Here is a 15,298-nt window from a genome sequence, read left to right as displayed (position 1 = left end):
AGTGCAGCCAGGGCAGCGTGATAATATCTGTACGAAGTAGTCCTGTAGAGTGCAGCCAAGGCAGCGTGATAATATCGGTACGAAGTCGTCCTGTAGAGTGCAGCCAGGGCAGCGTGATAATATCTGTACGAAGTAGTCCTGTAGAGTGCAGCCAGGGCAGCGTGATAATATCTGTACGAAGTAGTCCTGTAGAGTGCAGAAAGGGCAGCGTGATAATATCTGTACGAAGTAGTCCTGTAGAGTGCAGCCAGGGCAGCGTGATAATATCTGTACGAAGTAGGCCTGTAGAGTGCAGCCAGGGCAGCGTGATAATATCGGTACGAAGTAGTCCTGTAGAGTGCAGCCAGGGCAGCGTGATAATATCTGTACGAAGTAGTCCTGTAGAGTGCAGCCAGGGCAGCGTGATAATATCTGTACGAAGTAGTCCTGTGGAGTGCAGCGAGGGCAGCGTGATAATATCTGTACGAAGTAGTCCTGTAGAGTGCGGCGAGGGCAGCGTGATAATATCTGTACGAAGTAGTCCTGTAGAGTGCAGCCAAGGCAGCGTGATAATATCGGTACGAAGTAGTCCTGTAGAGTGCAGCCAGGGCAGCGTGATAATATGTACGAAGTAGTCCTGTAGAGTGCAGCCAGGGCAGCGTGATAATATGTACGAAGTAGTCCTGTAGAGTGCAGCCAGGGCAGCGTGATAATATCTGTACGAAGTAGTCCTGTAGAGTGCAGCCAGGGCAGCGTGATAATATCTGTACGAAGTAGTCCTGTAGAGTGCAGCCAAGGCAGCTTGATAATATCTGTACGAAGTAGTCCTGAAGAGTGCAGCCAGGGCAGCGTGATAATATCTGTACGAAGTAGTCCTGTAGAGTGCAGCCAGGGCAGCGTGATAATATCTGTACGAAGTAGTCCTGTAGAGTGCAGCCAGGGCAGCGTGATAATATCTGTACGAAGTAGTCCTGTAGAGTGCAGCCAGGGCAGCGTCATAATATCTGTACGAAGTAGTCCTGTAGAGTGCAGCCAGGACAGCGTGATAATATCTGTACGAAGTAGTCCTGTAGAGTGCAGCCAGGGCAGCGTGATAATATCTGTACGAAGTAGTCCTGTAGAGTGCAGCCAGGGCAGCGTGATAATATCTGTACGAAGTAGTCCTGTAGAGTGCAGCCAAGGCAGCGTGATAATATCTGTACGAAGTAGTCCTGTAGAGTGCAGCCAAGGCAGCGTGATAATATCGGTACGAAGTAGTCCTGTAGAGTGCAGCCAGGGCAGCGTGATAATATCTGTACGAAGTAGTCCTGTAGAGTGCAGCCAAGGCAGCGTGATAATATATGTACGAAGTAGTCCTGTAGAGTGCAGCTAGATATTTCCCACTTTGCACGGTCAGCGTGCTAGTTTCATTTTCAACCAGTGGTTGACTCTTGGCCAGTCACTTTTTGTACGACGCCGTCGTTATTATTTGATTCCAGTTGTGAGAAGGGAGCTGGCGAGTTTGCATATAAACAGGCTCTTGAAACTGTTTACATTTGTTGGATTGAACTCTTTTGTATGAATGCGAGAGTGGATCGTGGTGGGGTTAGTCAGTGGATCGTGGTGGGGTTAGTCAGTGGATCGTGGTGGGGTTAGTCAGTGGATCGTGGTGTGGTTAGTCAGTGGATCGTGGTGTGGTTAGTCAGTGGATCGTGGTGTGGTTAGTCAGTGGATCGTGGTGTGGTTAGTCAGTGGATCGTGGTGTGGTTAGTCAGTGGATCGTGGTTTGGTTAGTCAGTGGATCGTGGTGTGGTTAGTCAGTGGATCGTGGTGGGGTTAGTCAGTGGATCGTGGTGGGGTTAGTCAGTGGATCGTGGTGGGGTTAGTCAGTGGATCGTGGTGGGGTTAGTCAGTGGATCGTGGTGTGGTTAGTCAGTGGATCGTGGTGTGGTTAGTCAGTGGATCGTGGTGTGGTTAGTCAGTGGATCGTGGTGTGGTTAGTCAGTGGATCGTGGTGTGGTTAGTCAGTGGATCGTGGTGTGGTTAGTCAGTGGATCGTGGTGTGGTTAGTCAGTGGATCGTGGTGTGGTTAGTCAGTCGGTTAGTGGTAATTGACCGTTCATAGTCATTCATTTGACCATGAAACGTGACAACAATGTTAATGCAATGTTCTGGTGACACAAAATCCAACAGACTGGCTGCCGCTTTTGCAAAATGGCCAAATTTCACTTTTAGAAGCCTTTACGCATTTTCGGCAAAACGCTGCCAATTTCGCGTAATTGGTAGCGTTTTCCCGATTACGTGAAATGGGCAAAAATGTTGCCAATTCCGTCGGAATTCGGCAATTGCCTGACATATATACAACATTACATACAACAACATTAAAAAAAAATCAGAATCCTGAAGCATGATTGCAAATCATCATATCAACTCACAATTTATACTCAAAAAGATCATACATCTCCCAAACATTCTCTCTCTCTACACAGCGGGATATATACGAAATGACTTTCCTTGCTGTAGCCTAGTCCCGGTTCACCGTTTTACGGAAACAGAGCAGCAGTGCCGTGTCTCCGTACACCCACACACACACTCCTCCTCTTTTAGTTGTTTCTACTGTATCCATCGTTTCAGTCCGGACTTCCAATCAAATCTGGATGCACTCACACAAGACAGCTAGCAAGCTTTGACGTGTGACGACAAATCGTATCTATCTATCTCTACTATATATAACAAGAAGGGCAAAGCCCATACGACTCACATGCTTGACCTTGACCTTTACATGACCTTGACCTTCAGGGTCAAGGTCAAATAACTAAACCTAGCAATGACATCATACACTAAGAACTGCTTTACACATTTTTCCTACCAAAATACATGTGACCTTGACCCAAGGTCAAGGTCATCCAAGGTCATGCAACAATTCAAGACATAGGAAGTACAATGGTGCTTATTGGCTCTTTCTACCATGAGATATGGTCACTTTTAGTGGTTCACTACCTTATTTTGGTCACATTTCATAAGGGTCAAAGTGACCTTGACCTTGATCATATGTGACCAAATGTGTCTCATGATGAAAGCATAACATGTGCCCCTCATAATTTTTAAGTTTGAAACAGTTATCTTCCATAGTTTAGGGTCAAGGTCACTTCAAAATATGTATACAATCCAACTTTGAAGAGCTCCTGTGACCTTGACCTTGAAGCAAGGTAAACCAAACTGGTATCAAAAGATGGGGCTTACTTTGCCCTATATATCATATATAGGTGAGGTATTGAATCTCAAAAACTTCAGAGAAAATGGGAAAAATGTGAAAAATAGCTGTTTTTGAGACAACATTTATGGCCCCTGCGACCTTGACCTTGAAGCAAGGTCAAGATGCTATGTGTGGCCATTTCTGCGAAAAGGGACATTGTTGACAAATTTATCGATTTTGAGTTTTGGATTTTATTTGACAGACTGTTATATTTAGAACGTGATGTGAGAATTTCAGACCTTCAAATTTATTTTTCACGGAGTTATGACCCTTTTTTGGAGATACCCCCAAAATGACTTAAAATGGCCAAACTTTAAAAAAACAAACTTTTGCCGGGAAATAGTAAGTTCAATCATCTGCCGTTATTACTTGTATGGTTTTAGGTCAAAATAATGTTTCATTCCAGAGTTATTGCCCTTTTTGTAACGTTACCCTAATTTTTACTTTTTCGTCTTTTTCTATCATTCTCTCCTCCCATGCAGAAGAAACAAGTCGCGTAAGGCGAAATTACTACATTTAGTCAAGCTGTGGAACTCACAGAATGAAACTGAACGCACTGCATTTTTTCACAATGACCGTAGTCCGCCGCTAGTGCAAAAGGCAGTGAAAGTGACGAGCCTGTTCAGCGCGGTGCCGGTAGCGGTTGCGCTGTGCTGCATTAGTTTCGTTTAACCATTCAAAAAAACAACAGCAATAACGCTGTTAGTACTACAGCGCGCTCAACGTTCGCCCTTTTGAACTCGCGATGAGACTTGTTTCTTCTGGTCGCCAAGCTTACCGTTAACAAACGCATGTACTAGTTGGCATTCCCCCAATTTTCGCGACCTTGACCGAATACTCTCGAAGTCAGCACTACGGCGTTCATGCATAGGGAACAGTTAGAAAGTTAACTTCGGGAGTTCCCACTTTCAAAAGAGGCCTCTACTTCCAGTGTTTCTGACTTCCAGTTCATGCATACGGGCCCTGGACTCTGGACTAGTTTCCTCTGTTGATACTCTCCCTTCCGGGGAGCAGATTCTCTTTGTGAAACTCGGTCCCGTCCGAGGAGGGTCTGATGTCCCCAATAGGGCTGTCTGTGAAGGGACACATTTTTTTTGTTTCCTCTCTCTTTTGCTCTGCTAAGAGATTTTAACAAATCTTAGAAGAAAGTCTCTTCTGACTTTCAATTGTTTCTTTCACAACTTCTGATATATATAGGCAAATATTTAAAAACAATCTCATAAAAAGTTTTTGTGATGAATATGGAATATGTATATTATATATAAAGTCTTATATCGCGCGCGTATCTCCAGACTCGGACTCAAGGCGCAGGGATCTATTTATGCCGTGTGAGATGGAATTTTTTACACAATACATCAAGCATTCACATCGACCAGCAGATCGCCGCCATTTCGGCGCATATCCTACTTTTCACGGCCTATTATTCCAAGTCATACGGGTATTTTCGTGGAAATATTTTTATCTATGCCTATATAATTTTGCCAGGAAAGACCCTTTTGTCAATCATGGGATCTTTAACGTGCACACCCCAATGTAGTGTACACGAAGGGACCTCGGTTTTTCGTCTCATCCGAAAGACTAGCACTTGAACCCACCACCTAGGTTTGGAAAGGGGGGAGACAATTGCTAACGCCCTAACCCAGGGCCGGTCGAACTCGCAACCTCTCGCTTCCGAGCGCAAGTGAGTTACCACTCGGCCACCCAGTCCTATATTAATGATGATCCAAATGTGTGTGTTTATATATATACTAGATGATTACCCGCTTCGCCGGGTGGATCGCGAGACGGAGTATGCAGCGTGGCGGTTCGCACCTGCTTCGCCGGGATGATCGCGAGACGGAGTATGCAGCGTGGCGGTTCGCCGGCTTCGCCGGGTTAGAGCACGTGTTGACGTGATTGACGCCACACGAAGGAAGGAAGATAAACGCGCAAAACACTGGAGAAGATAAGGAAGAGTTACTGGAAATGGATCTACAGAAAAACCAAAATCGGTTCACCGCGCCGCGCTTAGAGCACGTGTTGAAAATTTTCATCGACCAGATTGTGTCTGGGGTCTACCTGAATATGCCCACCAAATTTGAAGCAGATCCATCGAGAACTTTGGCCGTGCATCGCGAAGTGACAGACAGACACACACACACACACACACACACACACACACACACACACACACACACACACACACACACACACACAAGCCGTATATATATATATATATATATATATATATATGCTTCAAATGGCTCAACATTGAAAACATAAAATCACCTGTCATGTCTTCACACGATAAAAACGTTCATTGTTCCTCCTTTCTATACGTTTCCATATCATGTCTCTCGTTACTGAGCATAAAACTTTGTTTTGTAATGTCATTCGTGTACCCATCATTTTATTGTTGACAATCTCAAGTGGACGCAAACGATAAAACGCCAGTTTACAACTGAAATGGCGAAACGCCACAAATTAACACGTAAGCTACCGTCACGGTTCACTGGACGGCGGTTCAATAGTACCATCAAATTATTCAGCTGTCTCTTCTATATTAGCTGTGGTCAATATTTTACCACATGGTTTTGGGAAAGAATTGTCCTGTTGTATTCTTGTGCTGAATTACTGCATGGTTTGTCTTACGAACGTCTTATCGGGGGCCGGTGTCTCAACTTAGGAACACACTACCGGTACGGTGCCCATCCTGAACTCTGGTCAAAATGAGTTCGGCTCATTCTCTCCCTGACAGGATGCCTTGAGTTTCGTTGTCTGCCAAGGAAACCGATTTTTTTTATTTTTTTATTTTTTTTTACATATTTAGAGCTTTTTGTAATGTATTATTGATATAACTTATAATTATAAGCAGATTCGCGATCGTCGATAATGATTTTTCATGGTGTTTTGTAATTTTTAAATTACAAAGGAATTGATATGTAAGACAGTTTCAAGCGAGCTATTTTTCGCGGCTGTGCAAACAACTCTAAATATGGCAAAAGTGTCACGTGATAATCAACCGTTTGGTTTTGGCGCTAACTGGAGCAGACGATTTTTTCTGTAACCAGTTGACAATGACAGTGATGAAACCATATAATTATTACGGTCTCCTTCCGGCAGCAGTCCCAAAATGTCGACTTGTTTTGACCTTACTACGATGTCTTTATCATAACTGTGAAGAACAGAACGGAGATCACTGACACTGTCGAAGTCGGCCAATCTGCAATCCTTTTCGTCTCGCGAACACTGATCTCAAATTTAGATCAGTGCTCGCGAAAACCATATGGGAGATAACTCTGTAATTTTGTTTTGATAGATTCGAGTAGGACTGTAGCGTCCGGTCAGGGAGAGAATGAGCCGAACTCATTTTGATCTGAGTTCAGGATGGTACGGTGCCGTGTTGTGAAAATTCGATTTTATTCGACAAAACATTAACTTTTTTTTTTTTTTATAAGTAAATAGTGCTCACTCGTTCTCGTGTAACTTCTCAATCGTCCTGTTACTTTTGTAATCAAATCTGGAGGAAAGGTGTCGAACCTGAAGGGCCGATCACTGACTGAAGTAAGGGTTGACCAACAACGACCCCCCCCCTACACACACACACCCCACACACACACACACCCTCCCCCCACCACCCCGGCCCTTCCTTCAGGTACGCACCCACACTCAAAGAACTTCACTGACACAGGTGCCAACATCCTGAAGTTCCAACCCGTTGACGCAATCTTTCTTATTATCATTATGATTAAAAACAAAATGTACGGTAAGTAATAATGCGATTTGACATCATCATGTGTTCACTTACCACCAAGAATGAAAATTCCAAATAGAAATGACAGTCTTACGAGCAACATGTTATGGTCCAACAAGACCCCGCCTCCCTCTGTGCCGTTCGTCTTCATAGTACAGGCTGCTAAAACACAATTTCAAAACATCTACCCAACATTCGTTCGGTAGTTTCATTGAGATCGCTCGAACTCCATATGAAACATTATATCGCCAGCAGTGCCCAACATAATATTTTTTTCGAACGAAAGAATGTCTTGGAATACTCTGATGACGTAGTTGTCACGTCTGGCGTCATTTGAAAAATGTCACAAACATGGCCGAATTACCTGACTCGGCTGGCCAAGACCCATGCAGTTGGGACGATTTCAAGTCTCCACTTATAAAAACGAATTATCACTGAATTCGTTTGTGTGTGTGTGTGTGTGTGTGTGTGTGTGTGTGTGTGTGTGTGTTTTAGTGTGTGCGTGTCTGCCTGCAGTGCAGTGCATCCGCGTGCAGTGCGCATACGTGTGTGTGTGTGTGTGTGTGTCTATTTTTGGCAATTATATCTCAAAGACTAAAGAACGGAATTGCATGATAATTGGCATTTTCTTGTGAGTATTTGCGTATGTCTTTTTCTAATTATTTTGATTGCTCTTTTTAATAACGTGAATATTGTGTTTTGAGAAAAGTTGTGCCGGCAGCATTTTGCGAACGCATTTTGTTAAGCTCTTTCTTTTACATGTTTGCCAAGTTGTCTTTTGCTGGTCATGCTCCAGACTACGGGACTGCATTGTAGCTTGGTACCTTAGAACTTCGTTTTGGAACTCAAGTTCAGCTCAAAACATGATTGTATTTTCTTTTACTAACTGTACTTATAAAGAAGCAATATTCGCACTCTGTAATTTAAAAAAAAATTTACCTGAATAAAAACAAGTTTTGTTGTGTTTGTTGTTGAAAATGTTGGATTGAAACCCAGCTTAATCTGTGAACTTCAGTGGCAGAGCTACTGAACGACTCAGTTTTATTTTATTCTGGCATGAATTTGTAAGAGTATTTACCTGTGCATTTTCTTTGTTTGATGACGTCATTTTGCATTTTGTTTTGTCAGTATTAAACTGAGGTGCGACTGGCCGAGGTATAAAAGGTGGCAAGCCCCGCCTCCGTTCTTCTGATTGTTTTACTGCGTGAGTAGAATGATCGAGTTCGTCGTCATGTCGAATGAGAAGGGTCCCAGCCTGATGAAAAATTATACAAGAAAACAACGGCTTTTCGAACGCGAAGTTGGCTGAAGTTCCAAATGAAGTAGTGACAAATGCAACGGAACAAAACAAAAACTGAAATGCCTTCCGGTTTTGAACTTGAAATCCCGCCTGTCAGTCAGAAGAAAGGGAGCAGAACACGCTCTAGGAGACCACTTACTAAGTGTAGAGTCCGCAAGCGGCCTGTCCCGATCTAGGTTTATTACCATGAAATTTTCTTTTATTGATAGTTTTTTTTCCCAATTCACTAGCTAGTTTAATTGCGACGTGACCCCCCACTAACACCCTTCAGAGAAGAAAAACAAACAAACAAAATCCCCCAATCTCTCTCCTACCCCCCCCCCCCCCCTGCCCCCTCCATACCCCAAAAAGAATCCACGATGTCTTATACACTGACACACCAAACATAAAAGCTGAAACCCCTATTTTCAGCAAAGAACTCTGATTTTCAGTCTCCCCAGGTTTGTCGTCTCTGCTAACTGCGGAAGCTCTGGGTAACCAAGACCACACAATCGAATAATGAACACTCCCTTCCAAGGGTCACAACTTTCGCAACTCAAGCATAGTCTCTGAGCACACCACACACCGCATAGTGCACTGTACGCTTACAAAACAACTGACATGGCAGTGCGCAAGCTGTGACGATCACGGATGTTGGGTACACAGACAATAGTGAGACACTGGCGACGGCTTGATACTGTTGTGAGGCATCTAGTTCGCCAGCAGTGCAGCGCTATGGACGGCAATCGAGTAACAGCAGGAATCATCAGTAAGCGCTCGTTTCTCATGCTCAGTGTTGTCTGTGGTAGAAGCATCGCGCAAGTTTCGATTTCTGTCCCTTCACTGGAGTCAGGTTACAATAGCAGTGTCGTCTGCAAGAGAGCATGCCCCCCCCCCCCCCCCCCCCCCCAAGTAAGACAACGCATACGACCATAACTACTCCTGTAACAAGGATTTTAACATACGTCTTATTATACCCCCACCCCCATCCTTATGGAGAGTGGGTCCTGGGTCCCAGTCGTGGGGGGCTGGCTTGCTCGGCCCTACCCTATTCCTTTCCTCCTTTTTTTTTTAAAATATCATATTAACCCAGTCCTGTCCTTAAGAGGCTGACAAACCATGCCTGTAGGATACTACCATTCTCTCCACAACAAAAAAAGAGAGCATGCTAGTTTACAGACTCTCTCGCTTTCTCAATCATTCACATTGTCTGTCTCCCCAAAACACTGTTGTCAACAGTCAACACGAACTTCTCACACTCTGACCGTGATATTACATACGAAACCTTGACGTTGCATACGAAACCTTGTATCAATTCTGTGCAGTTGTAGACTCGATCTTGTTGGATTTTATTTTTCTTGTTTTTGTTTTTGTGTTTATGTTTTTAATTTTCTTCTTATTTTGATCAAAATCAAACTGTGCAGTTCTGTATTGCTAGCTCATGATTTGCAATGCTGCTCTTTGCTTTGGTTTCACTAACAGAGACATTGGAGCATTTCTGGATCAGTACTTGCAATTTTTTAAGTTATTGAGACATCCCAGTGCACTAAGGGATTTATGGAGCAAATCGAGAAATTAATTCATTATTGAACGAAGCGCATAGCGCTGAGTTCAATAATTATTTTCGAGATTTGCTCTATAAATCCAAGTTAGTGCACTGGGATTGTTTCAATAACGATATTGTCAGTACCGCCAGAGAAAAAAGAGATTCAAAACGCACATTTTGCAACGTGCATTTGGATAGGCGTAACTGTGTGGTCAGGTTTGTGTCAGATATACTTTTACTAGAGGAATACCCGGCTTCGCCGGGGTGAATCGCGAGACAGAGACAGACAGCGTGGCGGTTCATCACAATCACCTCTGCAAGCGAAGTCCTGTCAAACGGGATTGAGCATTTTAGAGCTTATTTCTTAGCCCTATATTATCTGTTGTGGCTTCTCAAATGCCAGAACATACAGACAGACGAAAGCCGCTAGACCCCATCACAAACAGAACTCTACAATCAACAGGTTTTTTCCCACACACACACACACAAACACACACACAGAGAAGCCGTATATATATATATGTATATCTATATCTATAAATATATAGAGATAGGTGAGAGTGTATTTTTTGCGTGGCTATAAATTGATTCGACCTTTTCACTTTGACAGTAAGAACAACTTACGGGTGCAAGGGAAGCGTTCTGGACAGCGCAGTGACATTCTAAAAATAGTACCTCAGAAACGGGAATTTGGGGTGAACGGCGCGACAGAGACAGACAGCGTGGCGGTTCACCACAATCACCTTTGAAAGGCGAAGTCCTGTCAAACGGGATTGAGAATTTTTGAGCTTATTTCTTAGCCCTATATCATCTGCTGTGGCTTCTCACATGCCAGAACATACAGACAGACAAAAGCCGCTAGACCCCATCACAAACAGAACTCTATACAGACAGCGTGGCGGTTCATCACAATCACCTCTGCAAGCGAAGTCCTGTCAAACGGGATTGAGCATTTTAGAGCTTATTTCTTAGCCCTATATTATCTGTTGTGGCTTCTCAAATGCCAGAACATACAGACAGACGAAAGCCGCTAGACCCCATCACAAACAGAACTCTACAATCAACAGGTTTTTTCCCACACACACACACACAAACACACACACAGAGAAGCCGTATATATATATATGTATATCTATATCTATAAATATATAGAGATAGGTGAGAGTGTATTTTTTGCGTGGCTATAAATTGATTCGACCTTTTCACTTTGACAGTAAGAACAACTTACGGGTGCAAGGGAAGCGTTCTGGACAGCGCAGTGACATTCTAAAAATAGTACCTCAGAAACGGGAATTTGGGGTGAACGGCGCGACAGAGACAGACAGCGTGGCGGTTCACCACAATCACCTTTGAAAGGCGAAGTCCTGTCAAACGGGATTGAGAATTTTTGAGCTTATTTCTTAGCCCTATATCATCTGCTGTGGCTTCTCACATGCCAGAACATACAGACAGACAAAAGCCGCTAGACCCCATCACAAACAGAACTCTATAATACATAGGTTTTTGCCCACACACACACACAAACACACACACACACAGAGAAGCCGTATATATATATGCATATCTGTATCTATAAATATATAGAGATAGGTGAGAGTGTATTTTTCGCGTGGCTATAAATTGATTCGACCTTTTCACTTTGACAGTAAGAACAACTTACGGGTGCAAGGGAAGCGTTGTGGACAGCGCAGTGGACAGCGCAGTGACATTCTAAAAATAATAGTAACTTACAACTGAACGGGAAAGCCACACGAAGGAAGGGAGATAAACGCCAAACACTGGAGAAGATAAGGAAGAGTTACTTATAATGGTGAAATGAACACAAAAACGAAAATGAGTTCAGCGCTGCGCGCTGAGAGCACGTGTTGAAATATCTCATCGATGATATTGTGTCCGGGGTGTAGCTGAATACGGTGTCCAAATTTGAAAAAGATCCACCGAGAACTTTGGCGTTGTGATGTGGTGTAGCGGCTATGGTGTGTCGGTATGGGGGCCCGGGTAAGCTGAGGTGGAACCAAAATAGCTGAGGTGGAACCAAAATCGGTTCCGCGCTGCGCGCTGAGAGCACGTGTTGAAATATCGACCAGGTTGTGTCGTGTCCCGGGTCTACTTGAATATGCCCACCAAATTTGAAGCAGATCCATCGAGAACTTTGGCCGTGCATCGCGCACAGACACACAGACACACAGATACACAGACAGACACACAGACACTAGTCGTATATATATATAGATGTGGGCTGTCTCAAGTGTGTCGTGCTTTCGTCACACGCAAACTCTTGTTTTAATTTCTGTTGGTAAATTCCAGTGTAGCGTTAAGCTAAAAAGTGATGATCTTTCACGGAGACCTCATTTAAACTCGGAGAAAAGACTGTGCTCTATAGTTATTTGCGATTCGAAACCTTCATTGAGCTTCGACAGATTGACTGTGCAGAGAGTTGCCCCTTAAATTGACTCCAAGGCCACGGTTAGCACATTTTCAAAGTAAATGTGGTATGTTTCTCGTGTTGTATCTTCACTCATCGGGGAGACTGGTACTATATATACATGTATATGAACCGTAAGAATGCTGTGAACCCCAAACGTATTATGTCCCCATCGTTTGTTTGTTCACATTTGCCCAACATGTTAACTTGCTGCGAGGTTTATGTCGTCTGCTAGGCGGCTAGGGCAATCGAACCACGGCACTGCACTGCAGTCTCATTTCAAAAACAATAATTGCTCGTCTGCACGCATGAGGCAGGTTGGTAATAAGTTTTATACATGGTAAGAACATTCTTAACCCTACATGTTTTTGATTCCGATTGTTGTTGCCTTGAAATAATAATTCGGAAACCATTCATTTACTGAACTGATGCAGTCGTATTTCAAAGTAGTCTACTATAACAGAGTCGACTTCCAAATGCTGGTCTAGCTGATACGTTATCGGAATAACACTTGTGTTTTCTGTTTGCCGCTGGGAATTTTACACTAACTCATTATTTAGTAATGTGGTTAATAACTAAATAAGCTACATGCCACTAACACGGCATATGAGAAGAATCTTTGCAAGTCAAAACGAGAAGAGACCATTTCGTGGAAGAGATACAGCCGCTTCTATTTTTAGATCAGTGGGCTTAACACTTTCGTGACGGGACGCTGATAAATCAGTAACCGTGCTGACACGCCCATGGACGGGACGCGCATTTTTCAGTATCAGTCACACAAGGTACAAGACTCGTGATTGCTTCCCGGTTTTTGAAGATTGCAATAAATTGAGTTGTTTCCCTTGATAAACGTGGTTTTCTCTTCCGGCTTGATCAAATTAGTGCAGATTTGCGTGGTGTTTTCGAACAAAAAAAAATGAATCGAAGGCGAGCCTTGTCACGGGAGGAGATTCTCCGGATGTTGGATCTTGAGGATCCTGTAGATCATGATACATCGTGTCGTTTTAGCCTCAAGAAAGCGATAATAGCAGTGACATTGAGGAAGAAACAGTCCAGTTGTTGCTAGTACGAGTCGGCAAACTACACGTGGTAGGGGGTGATACTGCTAGACGAACATGTATCTCGGAATCGTGCAGGAGCTATGGGGGCGTGGCAGCACTGATAACAATGGATGGCTGGAGCCTTCTAATCCTTTTGGAAATGTTCATAGGTGTACAGTTGGTACTTTGTTGTGAAAATGTGACTTATATTCAATATGGATTACCTAGACATCATTTGGTGAGTGTTACAGTTTCATTTGAGTCAGGATGCTGTGAGTGAATGCGTGATTTGCTTGTTTTTTTCTTTGTACTGTCTCCTTATTTCTGTGTACAATGTTAACAATATTTCAGCTAATTCATAGGTTTTACACCTTGTTTGGTTATAACATTATTTATAATACTTTCTGTTAAAAAATAACTTTTAAAAAAAGCAGTGGAAAATAAAACACACACAAAAAAACGTTAAAAAACACAAATTATCCCCCTTTCACCCCCTTTGCTATAACAAGTCGTGTGACAAACTTATAAATAGCACGACTGAACTGGGCATCCATTTTTGAATTAGTACACAAAATTTGGTGGTGATTGGACTTAATTCAAGCTTGCTAGACAGATTTCTTTACAGTTACTGATTTTTGGGAAGTTTCTTGGTGGCAAGCTTGGGCAGGCAGGACGTTAACGCCGTGGCAGCGCTAGTCACAATAGTGTTAACTGTGGCACAGGCGCCTGCGATCTGTCAGGGAAAAAAACTTCTACTTTGAGCCGCAGGAAATGTATGGTTATTTTTTGGTAAAGTGAAGAATATAAGCTACATGTCATTAATTAATTCTGAGGATGAGAGTACAGTCTCGCTTTTGCAAAGGGCGTAAGAATACGTACGCTCTGTGGAAAAGTTAGCAAGAGTGCGCTAACAGATTTAAGCGCATCGCCATTAGCCAATCAACTGGTTCACATCAGTCATGTGACACCAGTACTTACTGACAATTGTTTTTGTTTTTCATTACTTAATTATTTTTTATATATATTATTTTATTATTATTTTGCATATATTATTTTATTATTTATTATTTTAACACGCCCCTGAGGAAGGCCTGGCAACATGTTGAAAATTTGGGCTGCCACTTGAAATTCTTTGTTTGGCTTTTCTTTTCCTTGATTTTGTTATATATATATATATATATATAAATTATAATATATATTACCTGCTATTCAGACTTGATCGTGTGACAGACGTTTTCTTCCACACGAGATTACGTTGATTGTCTAACGAAGCTCGCATTTTTCATGATCCGCTAACTTCAACCATTATTTTTAATAATCAGTGAGACTCGGCATGTAACCTCTACACCTTGCACACGTTTGTTTTAGTAGTGGCAAAGAAGGAAAGCGTGTGATATATATATATATGGCCTTTGGGTTGTTCTTTGCAGTCGTTGGCGATGAAATTTTGAAAGGCCAAACACAAGACACAAACTCCCACTTCCTGTGCCGGCGTCTCTTTGCACTTGGTGTGGAGGTGAAACGGGTGAGTTATTTGCAGAACGCAGCATTGAGCATATTACGCTTGTTACGCCAAGCTTACAATTGCTAGGCAAGTCAAACAAGTATGCAACAGTTCACTCTTTCTTGTGAGCCCTGGTATTCATTTCTGATAATTCTCACTCTGTGTAGCGGTCAGAAAATGAGCAGGGTTTAGCCTGGAAGAAAAAGACAATGGGACATTTGTCCCCCTCAACCAAATTCTAATGGGACATTACGTAGTCGAAGCAAAACGCACAAAACAGGGTGGGCGGTCCGAAAATGCTTTTGTCGAAAGATGCAAAATAGTGCTGTTTAGTGCCATATGATATGAGAATTTGTCAGTGTATCCGGTTAGTGTGTGTGTGTGTTTGTCTGTGTTTCGATCGATCTCGCTTCTGTTGACAGTTTCCACAGAGGTAATCGCGCAAGCACAGATATTTCGCAGAATTGGTTGAATACTAATGAATTACATTTTAAAAGCAAATCACATTGCATTTTACAAACTCGCAAGTTGCTCGGCTTGGCGCGTGTTTTTTCCTA

General features: G+C 42.9%; 1 protein-coding gene across 1 annotated transcript in view; it reads left to right on the top strand.

Moving 5' to 3' along the window:
* Positions 1-8,778: 8,778 nt before the first annotated feature.
* LOC138971881 (FAD synthase-like) overlaps positions 8,779-15,298 on the top strand; it is a 33,951-nt gene continuing 27,431 nt past the window's right edge. The window contains exons 1-2 of the mRNA XM_070344720.1: positions 8,779-8,995; positions 14,668-14,762. Coding sequence (XP_070200821.1) covers positions 8,878-8,995; positions 14,668-14,762 — 213 coding nt within the window. The 5' untranslated portion in view covers positions 8,779-8,877. The remainder of the gene's footprint in view (positions 8,996-14,667; positions 14,763-15,298) is intronic.

This window comes from Littorina saxatilis, linkage group LG7, assembly GCF_037325665.1.
Source record: "Littorina saxatilis isolate snail1 linkage group LG7, US_GU_Lsax_2.0, whole genome shotgun sequence".
In the NCBI taxonomy this organism is placed as follows: domain Eukaryota; kingdom Metazoa; phylum Mollusca; class Gastropoda; order Littorinimorpha; family Littorinidae; genus Littorina; species Littorina saxatilis.
This window is presented reverse-complemented; position numbering and strand designations above follow the sequence as displayed.